Raw genomic sequence first — 22,178 nt, forward strand, 5'->3', positions numbered from 1 at the left:
TTACCCCTATCTCAATCATGTCGACCCTCAGAATCCTCGTCCCCGTTAAACGGTATTCTTTCACTCCCCCCCACTACCAAACCCCGATCCTCGGCTGCACATATCACCAAGTAACTAACATCCACCGTGCAAAAAATGAAGGGTAATCGACTACGCCGTTAAACCCCGTGTAAACAAATCCCAAACCGCTGTCGAAATCGCCGGTGTAAAACACTCCATGAACCCCTTCGACGAACTCAGCGTCGAAGAATCCGTCCGGCTTCGGGAAAAACACACTCCCAAAACAGTAGAAGATATTCTAGCAATATCAATTGGTCCTCCAAAGGCTGCAGATACTTTAAGAACCGCTATGGCTATGGGGTGTGATAGAAGTATTCATGTTGAAGTACCTGAGAAGGATGAGATGTTGGAACCTTTGCAGGTTGCTAAAGTTTTAAAAGAGGTGGTTGAGAAAGAGGGAAGGAATTTGGTGATCTTGGGGAAACAGAGCATCGATGATGATTCTTCACAGACTGGACAGATGTTGGCGGGATTGTTGGGTTGGGGACAGGCTTGTGGTGCTAGTGAGGTTGTACTTGATGGAGAGTATTTGAAGGTTACAAAGGAAGTTGATGGGGGTACTGAAGTTGTGAAGGGAAAGTTACCAATGGTGGTTACGACGGATTTGAGACTTAATGAGCCGAGGTACGCGAGTTTGCCGAACATTATGAAGGCGAAGAAGAAAAAGTTGGAGAAGAAGAAGTTGGAAGATTTTCAGGTTAGGGCGGAGAATAGGTTGAAGAATTTGAAGGTTACTGGTGAGTTTTATCTTTTTCCCTTGTTGCATATTTTAAAGGAGAGTGTGCTGATTGAGTGGATAGAACCACCACCAAGGCAGGGAGGTGGGAAGGTTGACAATGTAGATGGGCTGATTTCCAAGTTGAAGGAGCTTGGGGCTCTGTAATTGTAGAAGTAGTGTAGTGTACATACCGACCTATGTGGGACCATTTAATCTCTAGATATATAGTGTATTATGAATCCATACCCTTGAAAAAAGTGCTTCTATCTCAGAATTTTCGTCCATCGGCCCGCCATAATTCGTTACACATCATTGCTGGACAAGGCAGATTTGCAAATAATGGATATGTTTAAATGCTTCAATTGCGCTGATATTTAGTAGGTTTTAATACATACAGTCGATGTCTCTTCTTGAAAGCCTTAGAACTACAGAGCCAAAAGATCGAATCTTCAACCGCACGAATGAGGTTCTAGTGGGTCGGTTTAAGGATGAATTTGATAGCATCTAGGTTTACGTGGGTTAGCTTATGTAACTTGTACTGTGAATGCGATGACCGACGATCATTAAGTACGTACATTGTGGTATTTTGGAAGAATACTAGACCTGATTACGAATTGCATGCGCCTTTCGATCTGCCAGAAGGCTCTCAGGTTTAGAGAAACTTTGAAAATATATCAATCGGGTAGGTGAATGCTCTGAATCGAATCCTTGAGGATTAATTGAAGGTTAACTTTGGCTTCGCGGCTCCGGGTGTATATGTAGACATATCTTGCCCAAGGTTTTTAAGTGCACCGCCGCGAAGTTAGCGTTAAGGTATTATGGTGAATTTTCTAGCTCATTCGGCCGAGGTCTACTACCAATCTCGTGAGATGAGACAAGCTTATCGCGAAATCGGTTCTCTCGTGAGTCAACCTCTTCCGCCATTGCATTGTGACCGGGGGGTATGTAAACTTATAGTTGCAAACCTATCAGGCCAGGCGATGCCATTACGTTAACAATACCATGCTAAACGCAGGTCCGCGGGCCCGGTATACTTCAAGGCATTCCTCATGGTAACGTTCCCTTACGAAAACCGATACCAAAAAACCCTGCTCTAGTTTGATAAAATAAAGCTTAACTTGGCGATGTGAGGCTCCTACCTTCCTAAACCATCGAAGTTGGACCCACCAACCGGAGTTGTGGGCCTTGGTGATGAGGGGCAATGCGTCGGCACGCCTGATTCCTCATGGCATTTGGTGTTCGGTCAAACACGTAAGCTGTAGCGTCGGCTTTGGCAATGAGAATCGTCAGATTTCTGTGCTCATGAATTGCCCAGTCCCTAATATATGGTGGGTTCGAGTTCGAGCTCCGTTCGTATATTGGGCTTGGCAATTTTATAAGCTTGCCTGAGCTAAGCTTTATAAAACGACTGGAGGTCTCACTAGATCAAGATCAATTCTCACAACTACTTTTTTTTTTTGATTCGTTTCATGTATGTTGCGATATACCGTATAAGGCGTAGTGCCGGGTCTATACGTACCGCTCTATAAATACAGGCGGATCTACGATGTGTTGGGATCTAGACGATCGATCATCAATTATACATAAACAGACCTATATACTTTTCAGCGTATTTACGAGCTGTAGAACCTTTAACACGTTATTAGCACGACTTCCTGATCCTAGGAAGAGTATTTATTAACTAAGTATAATGTGCTTCAGCTGTTTTCACGCTTTACCGTAGTATCTGCAGATTTTTACTGATCGTAATCTTAGAATCGTAAAGATTACTCTGCTTTTTAAATTCTTAATACAACGCTGCATAATATATCTTTTAGAATGTAATATCTATATCTGTTATTTTTCTAAGTAGATTTACCTTGGCCGTAAATGGCCGTAACTACCAGGTCTGGCTCGATAAAATTAAGCAGGTGTTGGGATCGCATATGAAGTATAGCTATAAGCTGTTAAAGTTTATTGCTGATACTTCTGTAGCGTTACTAGCTAGTATCTCAGGACTCTTATAAGATGCCAGGGAACAAGCTGGGGCCTCCCTATCTACTGCTGAAATAGTAGATGTTGCAGACGTTGAACTGTTAGACAAGTATGAAGCAGCTAAGTTATTCGCTGGCGGTATTATATAAGAATTGGTTTATGATAATATATATAATATCCTTACCGGCTTGTTACTCAAAGCTATGATGGATCTACTTAAGGAGAGATATAGGCCTGATATCGAAAGTGTTATAAATGTGCTTAAGAACTGTCTTTTCTCTCTTACTGTATAGCTGGAGAAATACGATATATATATAGCTATTTCGCGTTATTTCGAGGTAGTTATATAGATATAAAAGGAAAGAAGCGATATTTTACTTTCTACCTTTCTATAGTTAAGTCTTATTAATGCTGCTAGAGGGGTATTAGACGAAACTAAAAATTAGCATCTTAATATTTATATAGTTATGTGGTTTTATATGACGAATGTTACTGATAAGACGGTATATATAATCGAACGTTTGAGAGATTATATTCTTAAATAAATAACCTTATTTTACTATGGGCGTAATGCTTGTAGATGTGGAAAGTTAGAAAAGAAGGGTGCTAAATCTTAAGCTTTTTCTGCGTCTACGTTATTACTAGCTACGGACGCTACTGGCTTGGTAGTATATAAGGGAAATAAACGAAAGTTTAAATGCACAGTTAGTCAGGATAATAGAACTGAGGAGGGTGGTGTGGAGAAGAGAGTTCGCTTTGATATTGAGGGAAACGCAGGTTTTGGCTTTGGCGCTGGGGGTATGACTTTTTAGAAGAAGAATAAGATAACCTATTTTTTATGCGGTACTTGTGGAGGTATAAGCTATCTAGAAGAACGCTGTTTTGTTAAGCATCTAGAATTTAGACTTTTAAACTGGAGAATTAAGAAGAATGTTTTTTTTTATTTTATAGTTTCTAAACTTCGTAATATAATAATGGTATATAGAGTTAATATTAAAAGAAATGCCTGTAAAGGTGCTTCTGAAGAATCATGGTATATAGATTTAGGTGTAAGTGACTGGATCTGTAAGAATTATGATTTATTTATATCTGAAACCTATGTCTTTTTCGATATAGAGAGAAAGATAAGGTTAGGGGATGATTTAATTGTACTTGTTTAAGGATACGGAACTCTTATTATAGAAACTGATACTACTATTCTGAAGGTACACGATGTGCTATACGCGTCTTAGATGGCTCTAAACCTATGTTCTGTTAGGAAACTGCAGGAAAGAGGGATAGGCGTATATTTTACGTTTTAGAGTAATATTCTTGAGAAAAATGGTTTTGTTATAGCATAGCTAATTTTCGATGAAGAAATAGGCTTCTACGTACTGAAAAGTAGTAGTGAATGCTGCGTGCCTGAGAGGGTACAAGATAGATTTTTTATTTTAGAGGTTATAGCGTTGTTAGTGTATTAAGTAACTATAGATTATACTTTCCTAACTGAAGTTATGGAATTATTAAAATGGCATAGGAAACTGAGTTATGCTAGTTGGAGAGTAGTTTGTAGAAGTATGGTTCGAGTTAGGGTTGAAGTACCCTTTGAGAAGTAGGGGAATCTAACTTGTGAGTTATGCTTTTTATCTAAAGTTAATATATGTTTAAATCTAGATCTTGCTACCTCTAAGAAGTTATATTCCTTAGAGCGTATATACATAGACATAGTGGGGTTATTTGCAATAGCTTTACTGCATAAACATTATTTAAATTCTATAGTTAAGCTATATTAACAAGTAAGGTATGCGCTTGTAATTGTAGACGAGGCTATCTACTATAAATAGATAAGGTTCTTTACGAGTTGTTTAGAATATTGAGTACGTTTTATTTAATTTGTAACGATGATGGAATATAAATATGGTCGATAATCTAGAATAATGGCTGTACGCTTTGATAATGTAAAGGAGTTTATACAGGAGGAAGTATAGATTTTTTGTGTAGAATATAGTATTGAAATTGAATCTTCCGCTTTATACGCACATGAGTAGAACGGTACAGCTGAGAGAGTAATACGGACGCTACAAGAACTTGCTGCTGTAATTCTAATAAAATCTGGCTTATTAGAAGTATTCTAATAAGAAGTTTTATTTACGGCCTGCTTTATAAGTAATAAGCTAGTACCTTTTAAGAGGAAAGAAGAATAAACGCCTAAATCTTTAGAAGAATAGTTTAATGGAAATTCTGTCGATTATATCTGTATGTACTTATTTAACTGTTTAATATATGTTATAATATCTAAGAAGAAACGTAAGAAGATTCTCAATTAGTATAGAGTATAGAAAGGTATATTTCTAGGATATACTCGTACCTTAAAACAGTATAGAGTCTGGAATATCTTAAAGAAGTATGTTTTTATAGTTAGAGACGTGGTATTCGTTGATAACTTTGCTCTCGTACGAGAAAGTTATAAAATATGCTTTCCAGATTTTAGTTACTAAAAGAAGTTATATATTGCTTTAGTCTTATTAGTACCTATACTTCCTAATCCGCAGGATATAGAGCTACAGGATAAGCTTAACGTTAGAAAGATATACGACGATAACTAACGGCATATCGGCACTATATTACTGGAAGGCTAATCTGCTAAAAAACTAAATTTTATAATAGTGGTTAATACTCTACCTGCTTAATAGCAAGGAAAGCCAGATAACTTAATAATCGTAGATGAAATAATCAACGATGAAACTGCTAAGACTAGATAGGTAGAAGAGTAAGCTGCGCTACGATGTAGTGAAAGATTAAGAAAGATAGAGAAAATACGTATGTTATGTACTACAATTACTTAATCCTTTAAGGTCAGATACTTACAGCACGTAAAAGCTATCGAGGTTACTACTTTTATGATTGCAGAAGATACCTTAATTAACCTCGATCTACCACAATCTTATAATAAAGCTATAGCTAGTAAAAAGAAAGAAGGCTAGCTAGCTATAATTCAAAGAGAAATAAAATCGCTTATCGATAATAAGACATGAACTATGTTTTCAGAGGTACCGCACGGTATTAAATTAATAAATACGCGCTAAATCTTCACTAGAAAGCGTACAAATTTAGGAATATTACATAAAGCCAGATTAATAATAAAAGGCTATGAACAGCGCTATAGTATTTATTATACAGAAACGTATACGCTAATTATTAACTTACGTATTATATGAGCCTTACTAATAATTGCTGCGATTCTGAACTTAGAGGTTTATTAGCTAAATATCAAAATAGTGTTTTTGAATACTTCTCTACTTTTACAGGAAAGAATACTTATCGCTTTACTAGCAAGTTATAAAGCGCTAACTAGAGTTATAGTACTGCTTCTACTAAAGTCATTGTATAGCCTGAAATAGGCTCCATACTTATAGAACGAAGACTTGAACAATACGCTTACAGGCGAAGAGTTTCCATACAAAATAACAAGAAGCGAAGTAGATGAATGTTTATACTTTTACAAAAACATAATTATAGTCATATACGTTAATAATTTCCTAATCTTCTCAAAAAATATAATCATGATACAGCAGACGAAAGCGTACCTGATGAAAATATATGAAATTAAGAATATAGGTGAAACTAAACGGTTTTTGGGCCTACGAATACGAAAGAATCGTACTTCTAAAACATTATAAATAAACTAAGAAAAATACTATAAAAACATTCTAGATTGTTTTAGTATACTTAATAATAAGTTAAGATAGATCCTTATAAATTCTAGCGTACGATTATCGAAGAATGCTTTTTGGCCCGCATTTAACAAAGAAAATCACGAAATCTACCGAAATATAGTTAACTTATTAAATTACGCTGTATAAGGTAGTTAACCTGACTTAGCATATATAGTTGCAAAGTTAGAGCAGTATACCTATACGCCTACGGAGAAATATTAGAAAATAGTAATATAAGTTTATTAGTACCTATCTACTACTTACAAGTAGTTATTCCATTATAATAGCAAAATGGTCGATAAAAAGGATCTACCTCTACTATTAAAAAGGTATAGTAATTCAAATTAAGCACAAATTTATAGGCCAGAGGATATTGCACGAAAGTCAACGTCTAGCTACGTGTATTTACTAAGAAGTAGCATTATTTTATAGAGCAGTAAACTGCAATCGGTTATTACAAAATCCTTAATTAAAGCAAAAATAATAGCTTCTAATTATGCAGGAATTAAAAAAATTTAGCTTCAAAAACTATTATTCTCAATCCTTATATCGCTTTAACTATAAACAACGCTCCCTCTACCCCCTACGGTTTTGTATATGGATAATACTACCGCTATAACTGTAAATATAACAGGTGGCAACCAACAGAAGACAAAGCATTACGATCTGTAATACTTCTGGATTAGAAAAAAGATAAGAAATAATACCTTCAGATTAAAGCATCGTAGCTCTAAGGAGTTACTAGCGGATGCGTTGACTAAGTTCCTACCGACCAACTCGCACAACTATCATTTTACGCGCATAGGCTTACTCGATTAAAAGAATGAGAATATTATTTTGCTTTATATTACATAAAATCTCAGATAAAACGAACAGCCGCGTAGAATAAACAAATAAAGGATAAGACCCTTAAAGCACTAAGGCGGAAAGGCTACGCCTCTAGTAGTAGCATCTTTTACTTACATATAATTTTACATCCTAAATTTATTTTAAATTAGCTGATGTACCGTCTAAGAATTAGAGCTATAACTTACGTATCCGCATGGCCGCGTAAATAGACCAATTCCGCCATCACATCCTACAAAGTAGGCAAGGGAGCTGCACCGCCCGGAATACCTTATACCGCGTTAACCGCAGCGATAACCTAAGCATAAGTAGCACCCCCACCTACTACTCCTCCAGCGCCACTAGCTCCACCAGCTCCACCAGCTCCACCACCTGCACCTTCTCCGTGCGCTGCTAGAGCCGCATTGGCAGCTGCCAGTGCTATATTAGAAGCAGTTAAGGCTACATTAGCTGTAGTTACAGCTGCGTTAACTACAGCCAGCTAGTTCTGCAAATCCCGTACGTCTAAGTTAGCAGGAAGGTAAGTAAGCTAGGGCATAGGCGTACCGTCTGCCAATATTAGCCCCCATACCGCTCCAGCGATAATACAGTTATTTGATAACAGTAGAGGGCCACCAAGAGCTACGCCATAAAAAGCATTTAGCGTATTAACGCTATACCTGTGCGCCTGTAAAGCCGCAGTCTAATACATGACAGGATCTCCGGGAACGATTATAAGCGCTAGCGGATTACAAACAACAAAACTACGTCCCAGCCCAGAAGCGCGAGAAGCCCTAATACTCCGTGCTTAATACAAATTAGCATTTACACTCTCAAACGCATAGGATTACAGAACTTACACTACGTGTACAAAGAGTTTACCTTTATACAGAAACTGCACTTATTACTGCGGGTATCCAAAGATACAATACACAGATAACCATCATCGAAGCATCGCTGATAAAATACAGCACAAATATATAATGCCAGATTAGCGAGAATAACGTTCGCACAAGCAAGGTAACTAGCAACAACAGCAGACATAATAATATTATAAAGCTGTAAAAGTATAAAATAATATAATAATAATAATAAAGTAAGCTAAAACTATGAACGAAGCTAAAGATATAAAAAAATAAAAAGCAAACAAGGCAAATAACAACCAGTTAAATACTTCTCTTTTTCTAAAACAGCTCCAGATGTCTACACTAATTTTAAAGCCGTACAGCATAGCTCTAAGCTGGGGATGTAGCATAAAATCTAATAAATTACATAACTACAACAGACGTCCCTACAGCTCCAGAGCTACGTACGTTCTAGATAATAATTTTAGAGCCATAAAAATTCCTATATACAACAGCATACACGGTGATTTACAACTATTCGCTGCAAAGCATGAATCTATATTAATATAACAAGCGCCAGTAAACGCACAGCCTAATCCAATATTTGTACAGAATAGTTGGTTCTATAGGCTACTATAGTAATTATACCATTATAAGATGTTAAAGCGTACCGCTATAAACGCAACGATTCTATACTCTATAATTGAGAGATTACGCGTTTTTTATAACTAAGTAGCTTTATACTACGAGCTGCGTAAGTACTACGATTAAATAAAACTACAACAGATTAAATACAACAGGGCATTGAGGTCACTACGGTTTGTGCCATAAATCCTGCTAAATTGTAATTATGCGAAGTTACAAGATATATCGTGATACAGTGATTTTTACCGTCTACGCCTTATATACGAGCTGGGGTATTGCGATATACCGTATAAGGCGTAGTGCCGAGTCTATACGTACCGTTCTATAAATACAGGCGGATCTACGATGTGTTGGGATCTAGACGATCGATCATCAATCATACATAAACAGACCTACATACTTTCCAGCGTACTTACGAGCTGTAGAACCTTTAACAATGTATTTTCATTAATTGCGATTCCACCGAAGAAGTAATTTGATTGAGCATTGCGTGAAGGGATAGAGTATATTCTTGCCTTCCAGAATTTTAATTCGCCAATGGCGAACGCAACATGCGTGGAAGACCTGGGCTTCGGCCCAACGGTTTTGTATTGCAGACAGGGACTAGATTTTACCTTACAGTTTGAAGAAAGCATGTTTGATCTCATGCCCGCGGGTTTGGTGATTCTGTTATCGCCTCTAAGAATCTGGCAGCTACGCCGACAGCCGAAGCGAGTTTTCGAAAAGTCATTTGTTGGGTCAAAGTTGGTATGTACTTACTAAATTTCCCCCATAGCATATTAAATCGTGTCGGATAATTTCTAATAGTATTGTTAGATGAATATAACCACCTTGGCAGTTTTGAAGCTCATTCTCGCAATTGTCTGGACCTTTAGAGCACCAGTATTAACAAAAACCTCCATAGCCGCAGCAGTCGTATCATTCTGTGAAGTTCTCGCTATCGGAATTGTTTCCAGCCACGAACACGTCAGAAACATCCGACCGAGTTCTTTACTCAGCCTTGCCTTGACGATATCGATCATTTTTGATATTACAAGAACTAGGACTTTTATTAAGATTAATTTTGATAATCTTTTGACGGCTTTGTTTGCGGCTTCTATTGCTTCGAAGGCGTCGGTTTTGTTATTGGAAGCGAAGGATAAGAGGGTCTTCTTGAGGTCGCCGGATACTGAGAAGCCGCCGGAGGAGACGAGTGGATTGTTTAGTCGGAGTGTGTTTTGGTGGTTAACGCCTTTGTTGCGGACTGGTGAGTTTACTGCCATTCCAATATTCATCATGATAGGTTGTTCGTAATTGCTAATTCAGAGATATCCATGTTTGCAGGTTATTCCAAAATTCTGAGCTTCTCGGACTTATGGCATCTAGACGACCGCATCGACGCTGCAGACATCAAGGACCATTTCTACCAAACATGGCTACAACGCTACTCCTATTCCAAGCGGAAATACAAACTCGCCCGCTCAAGCTTCCGCGCCTTAATATGGCTCTTTCTATCACCCGTTATCCCGAACATCCTATTCGTCGGCCTCAATTTCTCCCAACCCTTCCTCATCAGCAGAATGATTACATTCGTCCGTTCCGCGGATGACCCGACTGAAGTTGGATATCTCCTACTCCTAGCATTTGCCGTTGTATACCTCTTAATCGGCGTCTTCGGCGCAATATATTGGCATGAAGTTGATAGATGGTTAACAGTTCTTCGTGGTTGTCTTGTCAGTGCTGTTTATCGTAAGACACTAACGTTGGATCTACGACAAACGTCTACGGGAGCTTCTGTGGCTTTGATGAGTACGGATGTTGAGAAGGCTATGTTGGGGTTTAAATGGCTTCATGAGGCTATTTCGAGTTTTGCGATTATTCCGATTGCTCTTGTGCTGCTCTATTTTCAGGTTGGATTGGCGTAAGTGTTCGTTCTAGTATATATTTTGTGGCAGCTTTGAGGTAGGAGAGTCTAACAGTTATATAGTTTCCTTGCGCCGCTTTTTGTGCTCGGTCTCTGCACATACTTAGCTAGCCATATATCAACGATTATCGTTAAACGACAAAAGATCTGGCTTCAGGAAACGCAGAAACGAGTACACTTCACATCATCCGTCATTGCTTCCATGCGCGGAGTCAAAATGATGGGTCTAGTTCCCCTCATCACAAAGAAAATCGAAAAACTCCGCCACATCGAAAACATGGCAGGGTTAAAATGGAGACTTAACATCGTCGTTGGAGTCTTGTTATCAAACCTTGGCAGTGAGGGTTCAAAATGGTTTACATTCATCCTCTTCGCCATAATTTTCTACGTTAAACAACGGAAAGGAGATGGTTCACAAGAGGGACTTAACGTTAATATTCTTTTCACATCTCTTGCGATTTTGAACATTACGCTGCAGAAGTTACAGATTGTGATACAGATTATTCCGGGATTGATGAATTCTTTTGGATGTTTGATGAGGATTGAGGAGTTTTTGATGGCGGAGACGAAGTCAGATAATAGACTTCAGAGGGAGATAAGGTCGATGATTTCTTCGAATAGTAATGGATTTGGAGATGAAAGTGAAGGGTTGAAGTATGATGATCAAGATATACCAATGCAACGGATTCGAAGATTATCAAGGGATGGGGCGAAGCCGTTGATAGAGGTTACACAGTTAACGGCTGGGTGGTCGCTGGAGGAGAAGATACTCAAGGATATTTCGTTAGATATTATCTCTGGGGAGATGACCATTATCGTTGGACCGTACGTTCTCTAACTACCTCCCTCTCATTATATATTTTAGCTGGCTTACTAACGCACATGGATGGTAGTGTTGGATGCGGTAAATCGACACTACTTCAAAGTCTTCTAGGAGAAATGACCGTTCACGAGGGATTTGTGAATATTCACGGTCCCTTCGATTCTATCGCCTACTGTGCTCAAACACCCTGGCTCGTTAATAAGAGTATTAGGGATAATATCGTGGGAATGTTGCTGTTTGATGTCGATTGGTATAAAGAAGTTGTACGGTGCTGTGCTTTACTTGAGGATTTGAAGCTTTATAATAAAGGGGATAAGACGTTGGTTGGGTCGAAGGGCGTTACCCTTTCTGGGGGTCAGAAACAGCGGATTGTAAGTCTTTTCTTTTGATCACGGTCGGATATATTGCAGGAATAGGGTGTGCTAATTAAAAGCCTAGGCACTGGCTCGAGCTGTTTATTCTAGAAAGCCGATTCTAATTTTGGATGATATATTCAGTGGGCTTGATACTGTTACTGAAGAACGCATATTTACAAGACTGTTTGGATCGGGCGGCTTGCTGAGGAAGAATGGGAATACGATTATTTTAGCGACTCATGCTGGTAAGTTCCTGTCACTTGAGTATTGAGAAGTTGGGGGTATAGGATTCTAATTGATAACTACGTATTAGTCCACCGTCTTCCCTCCGCCAACCAAATCATTGTCATGAACAAAGAAGGATCCGTTCAATCCCGCGGAACCTGGGAATCGCTCTCCTCAGACTCAACCTTCATGGAAATCCTACGAGATGCTACCAAATCAGAGACATCAAGTACTAGGAGCGGCAGCCAGCACGCAGGAATAAACGATGACCAAGAGATTCCACATGAAATTACCCCTCGTGACGACGAAAATGCAAGAACACAAGTGAGTATTGATGATATCTCCCGTAAGACGGGTGATATTATGGTCTATAAGCATTATTTCAAGTCGATTGGGTTGAAGCATAGTATTATTTTCGGAGTACTTTTGTTGATTGAAGCTGGGGTTTGGAATGCGCTGAGTAAGTTACTACTAATTGACCCTTCGGAGATATTGTGGATTCTAACGGTTCTTGTTAGCCGTCTGGTTAAATAAATGGAGTAGCGATTCTGATTCGAAGAAGACCCCGTTTTATATGGGGATTTATACCTTCTTGGTTATTTCGTTTTTGGCATTGTTGACAGTATGGGTTTGGCATTGTGGTCGGTGGCCGATGACTATTTCGGCGGAGAATTTGCATAAATGGCAATTGGCGACTATGGTGAAGTAAGTGGGCGCAGATGGCCTCCTTCTTAGCTAAAACTTAATTATATTGACGATTTGGATCATAGGGGCAAGATGTCATATTTCAGCGCAACGGATGTCGGTGTTACAACAAACCGATTTAGTCAGGATCTTGTGCTTATTGATACTGAGTTGCCAATGGCGATGATCAATTGTACCGAGAGTACGTTACAGGTTGCTCAGGCTCTTTTAGCCCTCCGACAAATACTTACGAACTTGGAATATAGGTGCCCTATTGGTCATTGGTCTCATCTCCATTACCCTGGTCGCAACCCCATGGATCGCATTGACCTTACCTTTCCTTGCCGCCTCCTTCTACTACCTCCAACGATTCTACCTCCGCACTTCGCGACAAATGCGTCTCTTAGATATCGAAGCTAAATCACCGCTTTACACACATTTCCAAGAAACGTTATCTGGAATTGCCACGATCAGAGCATTTTCTTGGGAGAAGGACTTTAATGATGAGAGTGAAAAACTTCTCTCGGTATCTCAAAAGCCATATTATTACCTAGCAACGGTGCAAAGGTGGTTGACTCTTGTGCTTGATTTGGTTGTTGCTGTGCTGGCGTTTGCGATTGCTTTGATCGCAGTGCAGTTGAGGCATTCGTTAAATCCAGGGTACATTGGTCTAGCTTTGCTCAATACGGTAAGTCTCTCTAGATATATTGAAGATGTAGTTTATGACTAACGTCTACATGGTGCGTTCAGATGACTATTGGCGAAATGCTCAAAGTTTGTATTATATTTTACACAAACCTTGAGACTTCATTGGGAGCTATTGCTCGAATGCGGAATTTTAGCAAGATGGTGCCTCATGAAGATGAGCCGGGATATGACCTTTCGACGCCGGAATGGCCGAGCAGAGGGAATGTTGTGTTTAGTAATCTTTCGGCAAGTCATAAGTATGTTGATATCCTGCTCTCGAGCTATACAGTTGATTATATCATACTAACGATTACTTATAGACCAGACTCGGAAATCGTTCTGAAAAGCATAAACCTCAGCATCTCAGCAGGTACCAAAGTCGGCCTCTGCGGCCGCTCCGGCAGTGGAAAATCTTCACTAGTGGCTACCCTCTTCCGCCTTCTAGAAGTCCAAGGCGGTTCCATAACCATAGACGGCATCGACATAACCGACGTCTCCATCAACACCCTCCGCGGAAGACTTAACGTGTTATTACAAGAACCATTTTTCCTTGCTGGAACTGTAAGGGATAATTTGGGATATGCGATGGTTTCTGAGGAAGATGGTGAGAAGTTGAAGGATGAAGATATGTTGGAGGTTTTGGAGAGGGTTGGGTTGAAGGAGAAGGTTTTGGGGTGGGAGGGGGGTTTGGGCGCGGAGTTTGATCCGGAGGGGAGCTTGAGTCATGGGGAGAGGCAGTTGTTTTGTTTGGCGAGGGCGATGTTAAAGAAGGGGAATATTGTGGTTTTGGATGAGTTTACGAGCAGGTAAGTACTTTATATCAGATTGAAGTTAAGTTATAGGGTGAGGTCGAATATGCTAACTGTGGGAATATATAGTGTGGACATCGAAACGGATAATAAGATGCAAAAGATACTTAGAGAACACTTTGCGGGCAAGACAGTGATTACGGTTGCCCATAGGTTGAATACTATTGTTGATTACGATAGGATTGTGGTTTTAGATAAGGGTATGGTTTTGGAGAGTGGAAGGCCGGAGGATTTGTTAAGACAGCCTGGGTCGGCTTTTAAGACTTTGTATGAGGTGCATGAGAATTCTTAAGCTGTTTCTCGACCGATCGTGGTTATGAAACGCCTAGATCGTAATGGTATTTCAAGTGTGTATATAAAATATTGTTGGGTTAGCGTTTACCGGCTGTTGGATTTATCAATAGTAATGTATCAAGTTCTTTTTGTAGAAGCAATTGATCAATAGGTTATACATTCTATAAACCAAACCATATTCCAGAGTGAATTCGGCAAGGGTACTGCTCCAGAAGCGGGAGGCCTCGAGGCTTATAGTATTGACAAAGTATCAATGAATATTTTTCGTCGACTAGGTCGGTACGAGACAAACTTTTCGTTGTAAGACAGTGTTCCAGCGTCCGATACATATTGGAGCGATATCGATCTAATTAAAGATGGCAATATACAATTTGTAATACGACTTATAGAGTGCAAAGGTATTCAAAAACACCACTACTCCGGTTCCAGAATGACCTCAGTAAAAGGGGTCATTTGGAATTCAGGCAACAGGGCTGCGATATGTACGAGACCAAGTGATAGTGAATTTGTCATCCCATGGAGAGGTCTAACTAGATCTTGAACTTTCCTTACCCCTACCCCCAATGCTCGCGCTTTGACCTTCACACACATGCTCCAGATATCCGCCAACCGGCAACCCCACTAGTACTCATTAATCCTTCAAACTTGAGAGCTGCGGAGAACCCTCACTAGACGAGTTGCTAAATTTTGTCGCGACAAAGACTTTCATTAAACCATCCTTTGCATCTCGTTTATCAAATTTTGCGTACAGCTCTTCCATCTCCTCGAGTGGAATTCTGTGGGATATCATGATGTTGGGATCGATTTTGCCAGGAATTATGTAGTTGTTGAGGATATCTTCCCAATACTTCATAACTGGAGCTTGGCCATTTCCTGTTGGAAATATTAGCATGCACGAATTATTTTGAAATAGAAGCAAGTACTAACCAATCAGCCGAATCCCTGTTTGCATAATAGCCCCGATATTCAAGTGGTTTGTATACCCAGTATACAACCCCGTAATTCCAATTCTCCCATACGGTCTAACGCTCAATATCATTTCGTTCAATGTATCCGAAGAGTCAGTCTCTAACCCGATCGTAGTCTCGATCTTCTGAAAAATGGACTTTGGATATTCTCCAGCCGCGCATTCCAAAGCGACATCAAGGCCTCCTGGAGCAAGCTTCTTGAGCTCTTCGGGTACGGATTTGATTTTTGAGAAGTCGATGGTTTCGATCTGTGGGATCTTTGATTTGGCGTATTTCAGGCGCCAGGGGGTGGAGTCTATTGCTATTACGCGTTTTGCGCCTTTGAGGAATGCCCATTTTGCGGTAAAAAGACCTATTGGGCCCATGCCCCATATGCCGACCTAATAATCCATTAGCTATTTCTTACCAAGTTGATCTCGGACCCAGATGTCACGAAGGGAGGGGACGAAGTTAAGTTTACTATGCATATGGAACTTACAGTATCTCCCTCATAAACACCAGTATCCTGCACACAATTATACGAAGTCGGAATAACATCACTTAAAAACAACGCCCTCTCATCCGTAACACCATCCGGTAATACCAATAAATTAACATCTGCAAATGGTGCCCTTACGTACTCTGCCTGTGCACCGGCGTATCCACCTGCGAAATGGCTATACCCCATTACGCCGGCTGTCCGGTGGCCATACATTGCGTTAGCGACTGAGGAGTTATTGGTACGTTCGCATTGGGAAGAGAGTTTTTGAACGCAGAAACGACAGGTGCCGCAACTGATTTGGAATGACGCGACGACGCGGTCGCCGGGTTTGATGGTTTTGACAGCTGGGCCGACGGTTTCGACTATGCCCATGTATTCGTGACTATATGTCATCAAAAATTAATTATCTTTGAATGAGATATATATTTAAAATAGCTATAGGTACGTACCCCAAAATATCACCCTTTTGCATTTCAATCACGGCGCCATGATAAAGGTGCAAATCACTCCCACAAATAGTAGTTCCCGTGACCTTAATGATAGCATCTTCGTTTTCAATAATTCTTGGCTTTGCGGTTTCAGCAACTTTGACTTTATTTTTCCCTTCCCAAACAACGGCTTTCATTTTTGCGCCCGATGGGTCGGCGAATTCATGTTGGATGCCGTAGTTGCTGATACCTGCGTTTGCGGCTGTGCCTTCGGGATATTCACCCATCCGCTTTTCGATGAAGTTTGCGCCAATGTTGGCCATTTTTTTCGTTGATATTGTTATGTAATTATTTTAATTATTCGATTATGTAGATTTGTGTGAATTTTTAGTGGGTTCTCCAATACAAAAAGATAGAGCCCGTGAATGAAAGGTGGTTTCGAAGATTTTACCCATCGAGAATTAGCATAAATCCGTTAACATATAGTTTCCCAATATTGGACTACGTCACTATTTCCGAATATTACTTAATTGCGTTAAAATATAAGAAAAATGCGGCGTATACGCACATTTCTTCTGCGAAAGGCCGGTTGTAATTGCAACGACGCAGTTGTGACGGCATTAACAAATGTTCCGCGAACCTGTCAATCACATAGAGTATGCATTGCGTAGTTAGCGATTGATGTCAAGCGACCGACCGGGTCGGTTCCGAATAAACTTCAATTTAAAGATTAGCGAGCCATCTGATCAAGGGCCGGCAAAATGCAACTTCCCCATTCCAAGTTCTGAGTTTTAAGCGGTTTCGAATTATATGAATCTTCAATGCAATACCCTGCTATAACTACATGTTTATGCGACGCCTTAACGAAGGAATTGAGATGTCATGCGGCATTGCGCACGTGGTGATAGGTAATCACTGAGCTTGAATGCGTGGCGAAACTCGTAACGAATTAAGATAAGCTTTGGAGGTAAATCCATGCGATTCAAATTTTCACGACGTATGATACGAGGGCTACGCCTGGAGAGTTTAACCCCCCAATATCCGGCACGAGTCATGGCTCTATCGCCAGGTATCTCGGATCAATCCGGATTTGTCTGAAGCCAGCGCCAAGAAAAACGCCTCGCGAGCCAAAATTGGTTAAATCCTGGGAAATGTGGAATATGATATCTAGCGACCAATTTCGACTCGAAGACTACTCAAGATTATTACCAGACCAATTCGCGGGTAACATAGCATCGGTACCTAAGACAAAGGTATTAATAGAACCAGCCGCCGCCGCCAGCCACCCCGAAGGTCAAACGGAGACAGCATTCACAAACGGAAGTAAGACCTAGAATTGAAACCACTCTGCTAACCTCCTTGCGGCTGGCATTTAATACCAAAGACTCATATTACTTGTCGTTAGAGTTGTGCATGTGGAGACTAGGCCTTCGCCCAGATCCACAGTCAAAGCTTCTCACGCGTAGAGTCGCTTGACCTGCACTGGGCCGCGTTGCCGAACATAACGGCCATTAATTCACCATGGGTTATTGTAAGTAGTGGTGTCAATTGCTCCTGCATCTCATGTTAATTTTTTTGCGAAATATATCCAATTACAAAGCAATTGAGCATGATTAGGATTCAACCTTTAAGATCCTATAAAGTTTTTTGAGTCGATTTACAAACGAGAGATCTCGATCCCTGTTTCTCTAAGAAGGAAGGAGAAGATGATTTCCCATTGAATCACGATTGCGCGATATCGAGGCCTCGTAAAGCCAGGAACTACAAACCAGGTCAGTCGGTGCCTTCAAAGTTTTGCTTGAGCTATTATCATCGAATAATATGTATCAAGCTAAGAGATGAATCATGGAATACCGGCTAAGCTTAGCTAAGGCGAACTGCAAGGCAGCCACGTCGACGACTCCGGGAACAACGTTGCCTATATCCAGAGGACAATCAAGAACCTTAAATCAACATGGGGTTTAGAAATGAGTATCATGTTATGGGCTACCAAATTGAGAGCTGGAATGGCTAGTTATATTATTGAGATTTCACGACTGGAGAGTCCACGCTCCATCGGAAATGCAACCTGTATCGCCGTTGGATACAATTGAAATCATAGTACGGAGTATATTCATGACCCACGGTTGGCGGCTACTAGCAATCCTAAAGGTGGGTACACGGCTTTGATTCTTGTTATAGGCAGAGATTTGATATATATCGTGTCCACCTACCGTATACTGGTCATTATCCCGGCCAAGGATTGACTCTAACCATGTATGATCGTATGTACATGCGCTAGTGTGAACCTCAGGAAGCTGAGGTTTGCACCATCTCTCATGTGATAGATATATCTCATGGGAGGAGCTCGTGTGAGCTAGAGCTTCCGTGGAAAGCCATATCGTTTAGATCGGAAAACGTGTAGCTAAACCTTCAACTAGTGTACCCACTTAATAATATTTTGAGGTTTTGGCGGCGGCATGAACACCCACATCAGCAGTCTCTTCTGTTTCAGGCGTTGAATAAGGCAAGACGTCGTGGACAAGCATCGTAAGAGTAATTCTACATCTACTAGATTAATTAGTTCATATTTGTGATGGTCAGTGCTTTGGAAATTTATCCCGACGACCTCTTAGCTTATTCTCGTAGCTAGCAAGTGATAAGCCTGCAACTTCCCACGAGCCCTAACCGCTCTCCGAAACCGTCGTGAAACTTTCCTGCCGTTAATGAATATGCAATGTTAAAATTTTCGTTGACATATGCCAATTTATGGCACAAATGAGCGGTGCACGAACATAGTAGCTCGTAAGTGCAAGATTGTTCCAGAATCATTTCCACAATCAAAAATGACATACCTAATACGACTCGGGTAGGTGGTTAAAATCGAGGAAATTCAGAGACAAAAACCTCAGACATATCTTACAGCCGCTGCCGGTACGTACCCGGATACCAGGCGAGGATATAATCGGAAAGTTTTTTTGACCCATACTAAAAATATTACCCGCTAGAACATATCACTGTTTTATAGGGAAAACATACGCCCTGCACGCTAGAATGATGAGTAAGTTTAGGGGCGCAATCGGAACTCGTTAACTGGTGGACCTGCTCCAGCAGACCCGGCCTTCAGGCATAACATCGGGACATTTCATATCCAATAGCAGGCCGGAAAACCGGAAGTAGGAATATGCACCCAACAAATCAAGAAATTTGTGTGACATTAATGAGGCCATAGACGAACGTCCTGGCTATTTAACCCTAGTCAATAAAATTTCGTCCCGCTGCACGGCTTATACGTTACAGGCTCGCCTACATCTCCGGATAGTACCGACCCTCGTAAAGAACAACATAGCGCATCTACCTATTGTGAAGGGTTGAGACTAGGGTAAAAAAAATTCTGCAAAACAAGAAGAGCTAAAAAGGAATGCAAATGGAAATATCCTAGCTTTAACATTAGCAATCGTGGAATCAGGTTTGGATGATGTGTGATGTCACATATACGCCGTATTTTCACGGATTCGCCGTTCGAGACGTTGGACGCGGGGGAGGGGCGCATGGTGCGGGAAAATATCTAAAAACTCTCGCAGGGAGTAGATTTAGTACATCTCGTGCAGGCTTTATTAAACTGCGGGAAGTTAAATCGATGGTATAAATCCTTAGGAATTAGTTTCGCTCGCGGGGATCCCATCCTGTTGTATTCGTTGGCATAGACTATCAACTTGCAATCCTCAGTTAGTCTCAGACTTACATAATCCGGACAACTAAGTCTTGCACAAGTAACTAAGTCCTGAAATGTAGGGAGTGCAAAACACGAAGGTACTAGTTTAATTATTCCATCCGAATACATTTCGCCAATCTTGGTTAAAAGTCTGAAAGGGATACTGCTTCTAGACTGGTGTACTGTTACACAGTAGATTTAGTTCTGGCTGGGAAAATTTTCATCTGTTAACTAAAGACGTGGCTAAGCGACCTTCTCAAACTGTAAAGCAACCAAAGGAATTATTCAATTGCGATGCTCTGAATCGAGGTTCGACAGTCGAACTGTCTGTAGGAGTTTTCCAAGCTTGTTGCATTCGAGCATAAAAAGGAAGCAGCTTGCAGCATGCAGGTGTTTGAGCTGCACGTTTGGTTGGTCGGAACTGGGCGGCGTTACTTTTACGGATTCCCTGCAGCTAGCTGTTGCAGCTTTTCAAATCGGGGACCTCATGCTTCATGAATTCAATGGCCCTCCCAAATCTCGCAAATTGCGAAGAATCGAAAGGAAATTTCGAATTTCAAGGCGCCGCCATGATGCCGTCGAAGGTCCAATGTCTCCTCACTCTCACGCATTGTGCATCTCATATCAAGTAATCGCTGTATGCTGAACCTTCTATCAATGGAGGTGTCTTAGACATCCAGAGATCTTGGTGGCCTGCGTACTCCGAGCAAACAGAGAGATTAGCCGGTTTGGTGCCCGCGTTTTTCTTTTTTATTAAATTAGCTTTAGAGCTGGTGTGTTGGATGACAAGGGGCAGTGCTGCATACTGTATGTGACGATCAGGAGGAACCCATACACCACGAAAAACTATGATATCTGAGCTGAGTGATGATGAAGAAGTGTAATGATTCAAGGTAGTCTTGATATCGTGACAGCAATCCTCAGCGGCGGTGAAAGGCCCCAAACAGAGTCAGGCGATGCCTGAATATATCTCGTAGGGAGCCTGATACCTACTTTCCTGCCCCTCGAGTCGGGGTGGTCATCAAGCTGAGGTGAAACACAGACCGCGGAATGTCGGGGACTAGATGCGATTGGGCTCTCCGGTCCCATGGATCACCCGCTAAGAGATCCAGGAAAATCTACAGGCCTAGGGCTTCTTCGGGACTTGGGCTGGCTGGCTACAATTGAGAAGTCGATGGTGTTGAAGAGATGAATTCCGCGCGCGGTCAGGCCAGTTCATTTTTAATTAGATGAGGCTAAAGTGGCCCACCACGATATGTGCAAAAGGTGGGATTTCCCCGTGAGAGCATGGCGTTCTCCACGTCATATTAGCCATACTGGATTACATATATCTCCCCTCGCCTTTTAGCCTCATCCAGGCACCGTGCAGCTACTTACAGCTGGCAGCTGGCAAGTGGGGTCGTTTTAAACAGAAGCCTTGACCTAGGCATATCTGCGCGATGTCAACTCGATTGCCGAAAGAGTGAGAATATTTCTTTCCTTTTGCGATCCCGCTTTAAAAAGTTAACACCAACACAATTAGAATTCTGATATTACCGCCTGCCGTATACAGTAGAAGCAGTGTTATCTTCCAGCTTCCAACAAGAGCTTTCGCCTGCGAGGAACTTGAGATCAAGCGCTTCAGGATGAGATGGGCGGCCTTTGAGTGATGGGAATCTCCACCCGTCGGCATAATCCCAAGTGCTACATCGAGCGCTGGTTCATGTTTGCAACAGACCATCTTGTTAGAATCTGTTCCCTCCGATGCGATCTGGAGACATGGGTCATGTGTCTCATCTGTTATCAAGTCTAGGTTTGCTGTATAAACCACATCTCTATCGGTAGATTCCATCCTTTGCTCGGAATATTCGTCTAGTGGTTCCTTTAGCCCAGTGCTTATAAATTCTTTTTCTTATACTTATGAGGCTTTGTTTATAATCTTGTCACATACCGCGCCTTCCGTTCGCCGACGCAAAATATTTATTATCAGAGCGGACAGCCAGCTACGAACGGCACCCACTTCAGAGAACCATTCTCTTCGATCTATCTACAACCATCAATTATATCTTGAATTTATATAACCCT

The 22,178-nt window shown here is 41.0% G+C and overlaps 4 protein-coding genes across 4 annotated transcripts; 3 read left to right on the forward strand and 1 right to left on the reverse strand.

The window, feature by feature from the left end:
- Window positions 1–17: 17 nt before the first annotated feature.
- DFL_006456 (uncharacterized protein) lies at window positions 18–943 on the forward strand (the record flags this gene model as incomplete). Its single annotated transcript, XM_067635889.1, has 3 exons — window positions 18–52; window positions 142–797; window positions 861–943. 3 exons carry the CDS (start codon window positions 18–20, stop codon window positions 941–943), a joined length of 774 nt encoding a protein of 257 aa, XP_067490274.1.
- An 8,356-nt stretch (window positions 944–9,299) lies between these two features.
- Window positions 9,300–14,541, forward strand: DFL_006457 (uncharacterized protein; the record flags this gene model as incomplete). Its single annotated transcript, XM_067635890.1, has 13 exons — window positions 9,300–9,509; window positions 9,579–10,008; window positions 10,086–10,662; window positions 10,729–11,490; window positions 11,559–11,859; window positions 11,927–12,089; window positions 12,158–12,529; window positions 12,588–12,774; window positions 12,840–12,955; window positions 13,020–13,441; window positions 13,504–13,697; window positions 13,761–14,246; window positions 14,319–14,541. The coding sequence occupies 13 exons, from the start codon at window positions 9,300–9,302 to the stop codon at window positions 14,539–14,541; spliced, it is 4,443 nt and encodes a 1,480-aa protein (XP_067490275.1).
- Window positions 14,542–15,174: 633 nt separating this feature from the next.
- Window positions 15,175–16,743, reverse strand: DFL_006458 (uncharacterized protein; the record flags this gene model as incomplete). The annotated part of the gene is made up of 4 exons (XM_067635891.1): window positions 15,175–15,416; window positions 15,471–15,891; window positions 15,990–16,374; window positions 16,442–16,743. 4 exons carry the CDS (start codon window positions 16,741–16,743, stop codon window positions 15,175–15,177), a joined length of 1,350 nt encoding a protein of 449 aa, XP_067490276.1.
- Window positions 16,744–17,580: 837 nt separating this feature from the next.
- Window positions 17,581–17,896, forward strand: DFL_006459 (uncharacterized protein; the record flags this gene model as incomplete). The annotated part of the gene is made up of 2 exons (XM_067635892.1): window positions 17,581–17,743; window positions 17,826–17,896. The coding sequence occupies 2 exons, from the start codon at window positions 17,581–17,583 to the stop codon at window positions 17,894–17,896; spliced, it is 234 nt and encodes a 77-aa protein (XP_067490277.1).
- Window positions 17,897–22,178: the final 4,282 nt, after the last annotated feature.

This window comes from Arthrobotrys flagrans (genome assembly GCF_004000055.1).
Source record: "Arthrobotrys flagrans strain CBS H-5679 chromosome Unknown unitig_9, whole genome shotgun sequence".
In the NCBI taxonomy this organism is placed as follows: Eukaryota; Fungi; Ascomycota; class Orbiliomycetes; order Orbiliales; family Orbiliaceae; genus Arthrobotrys; species Arthrobotrys flagrans.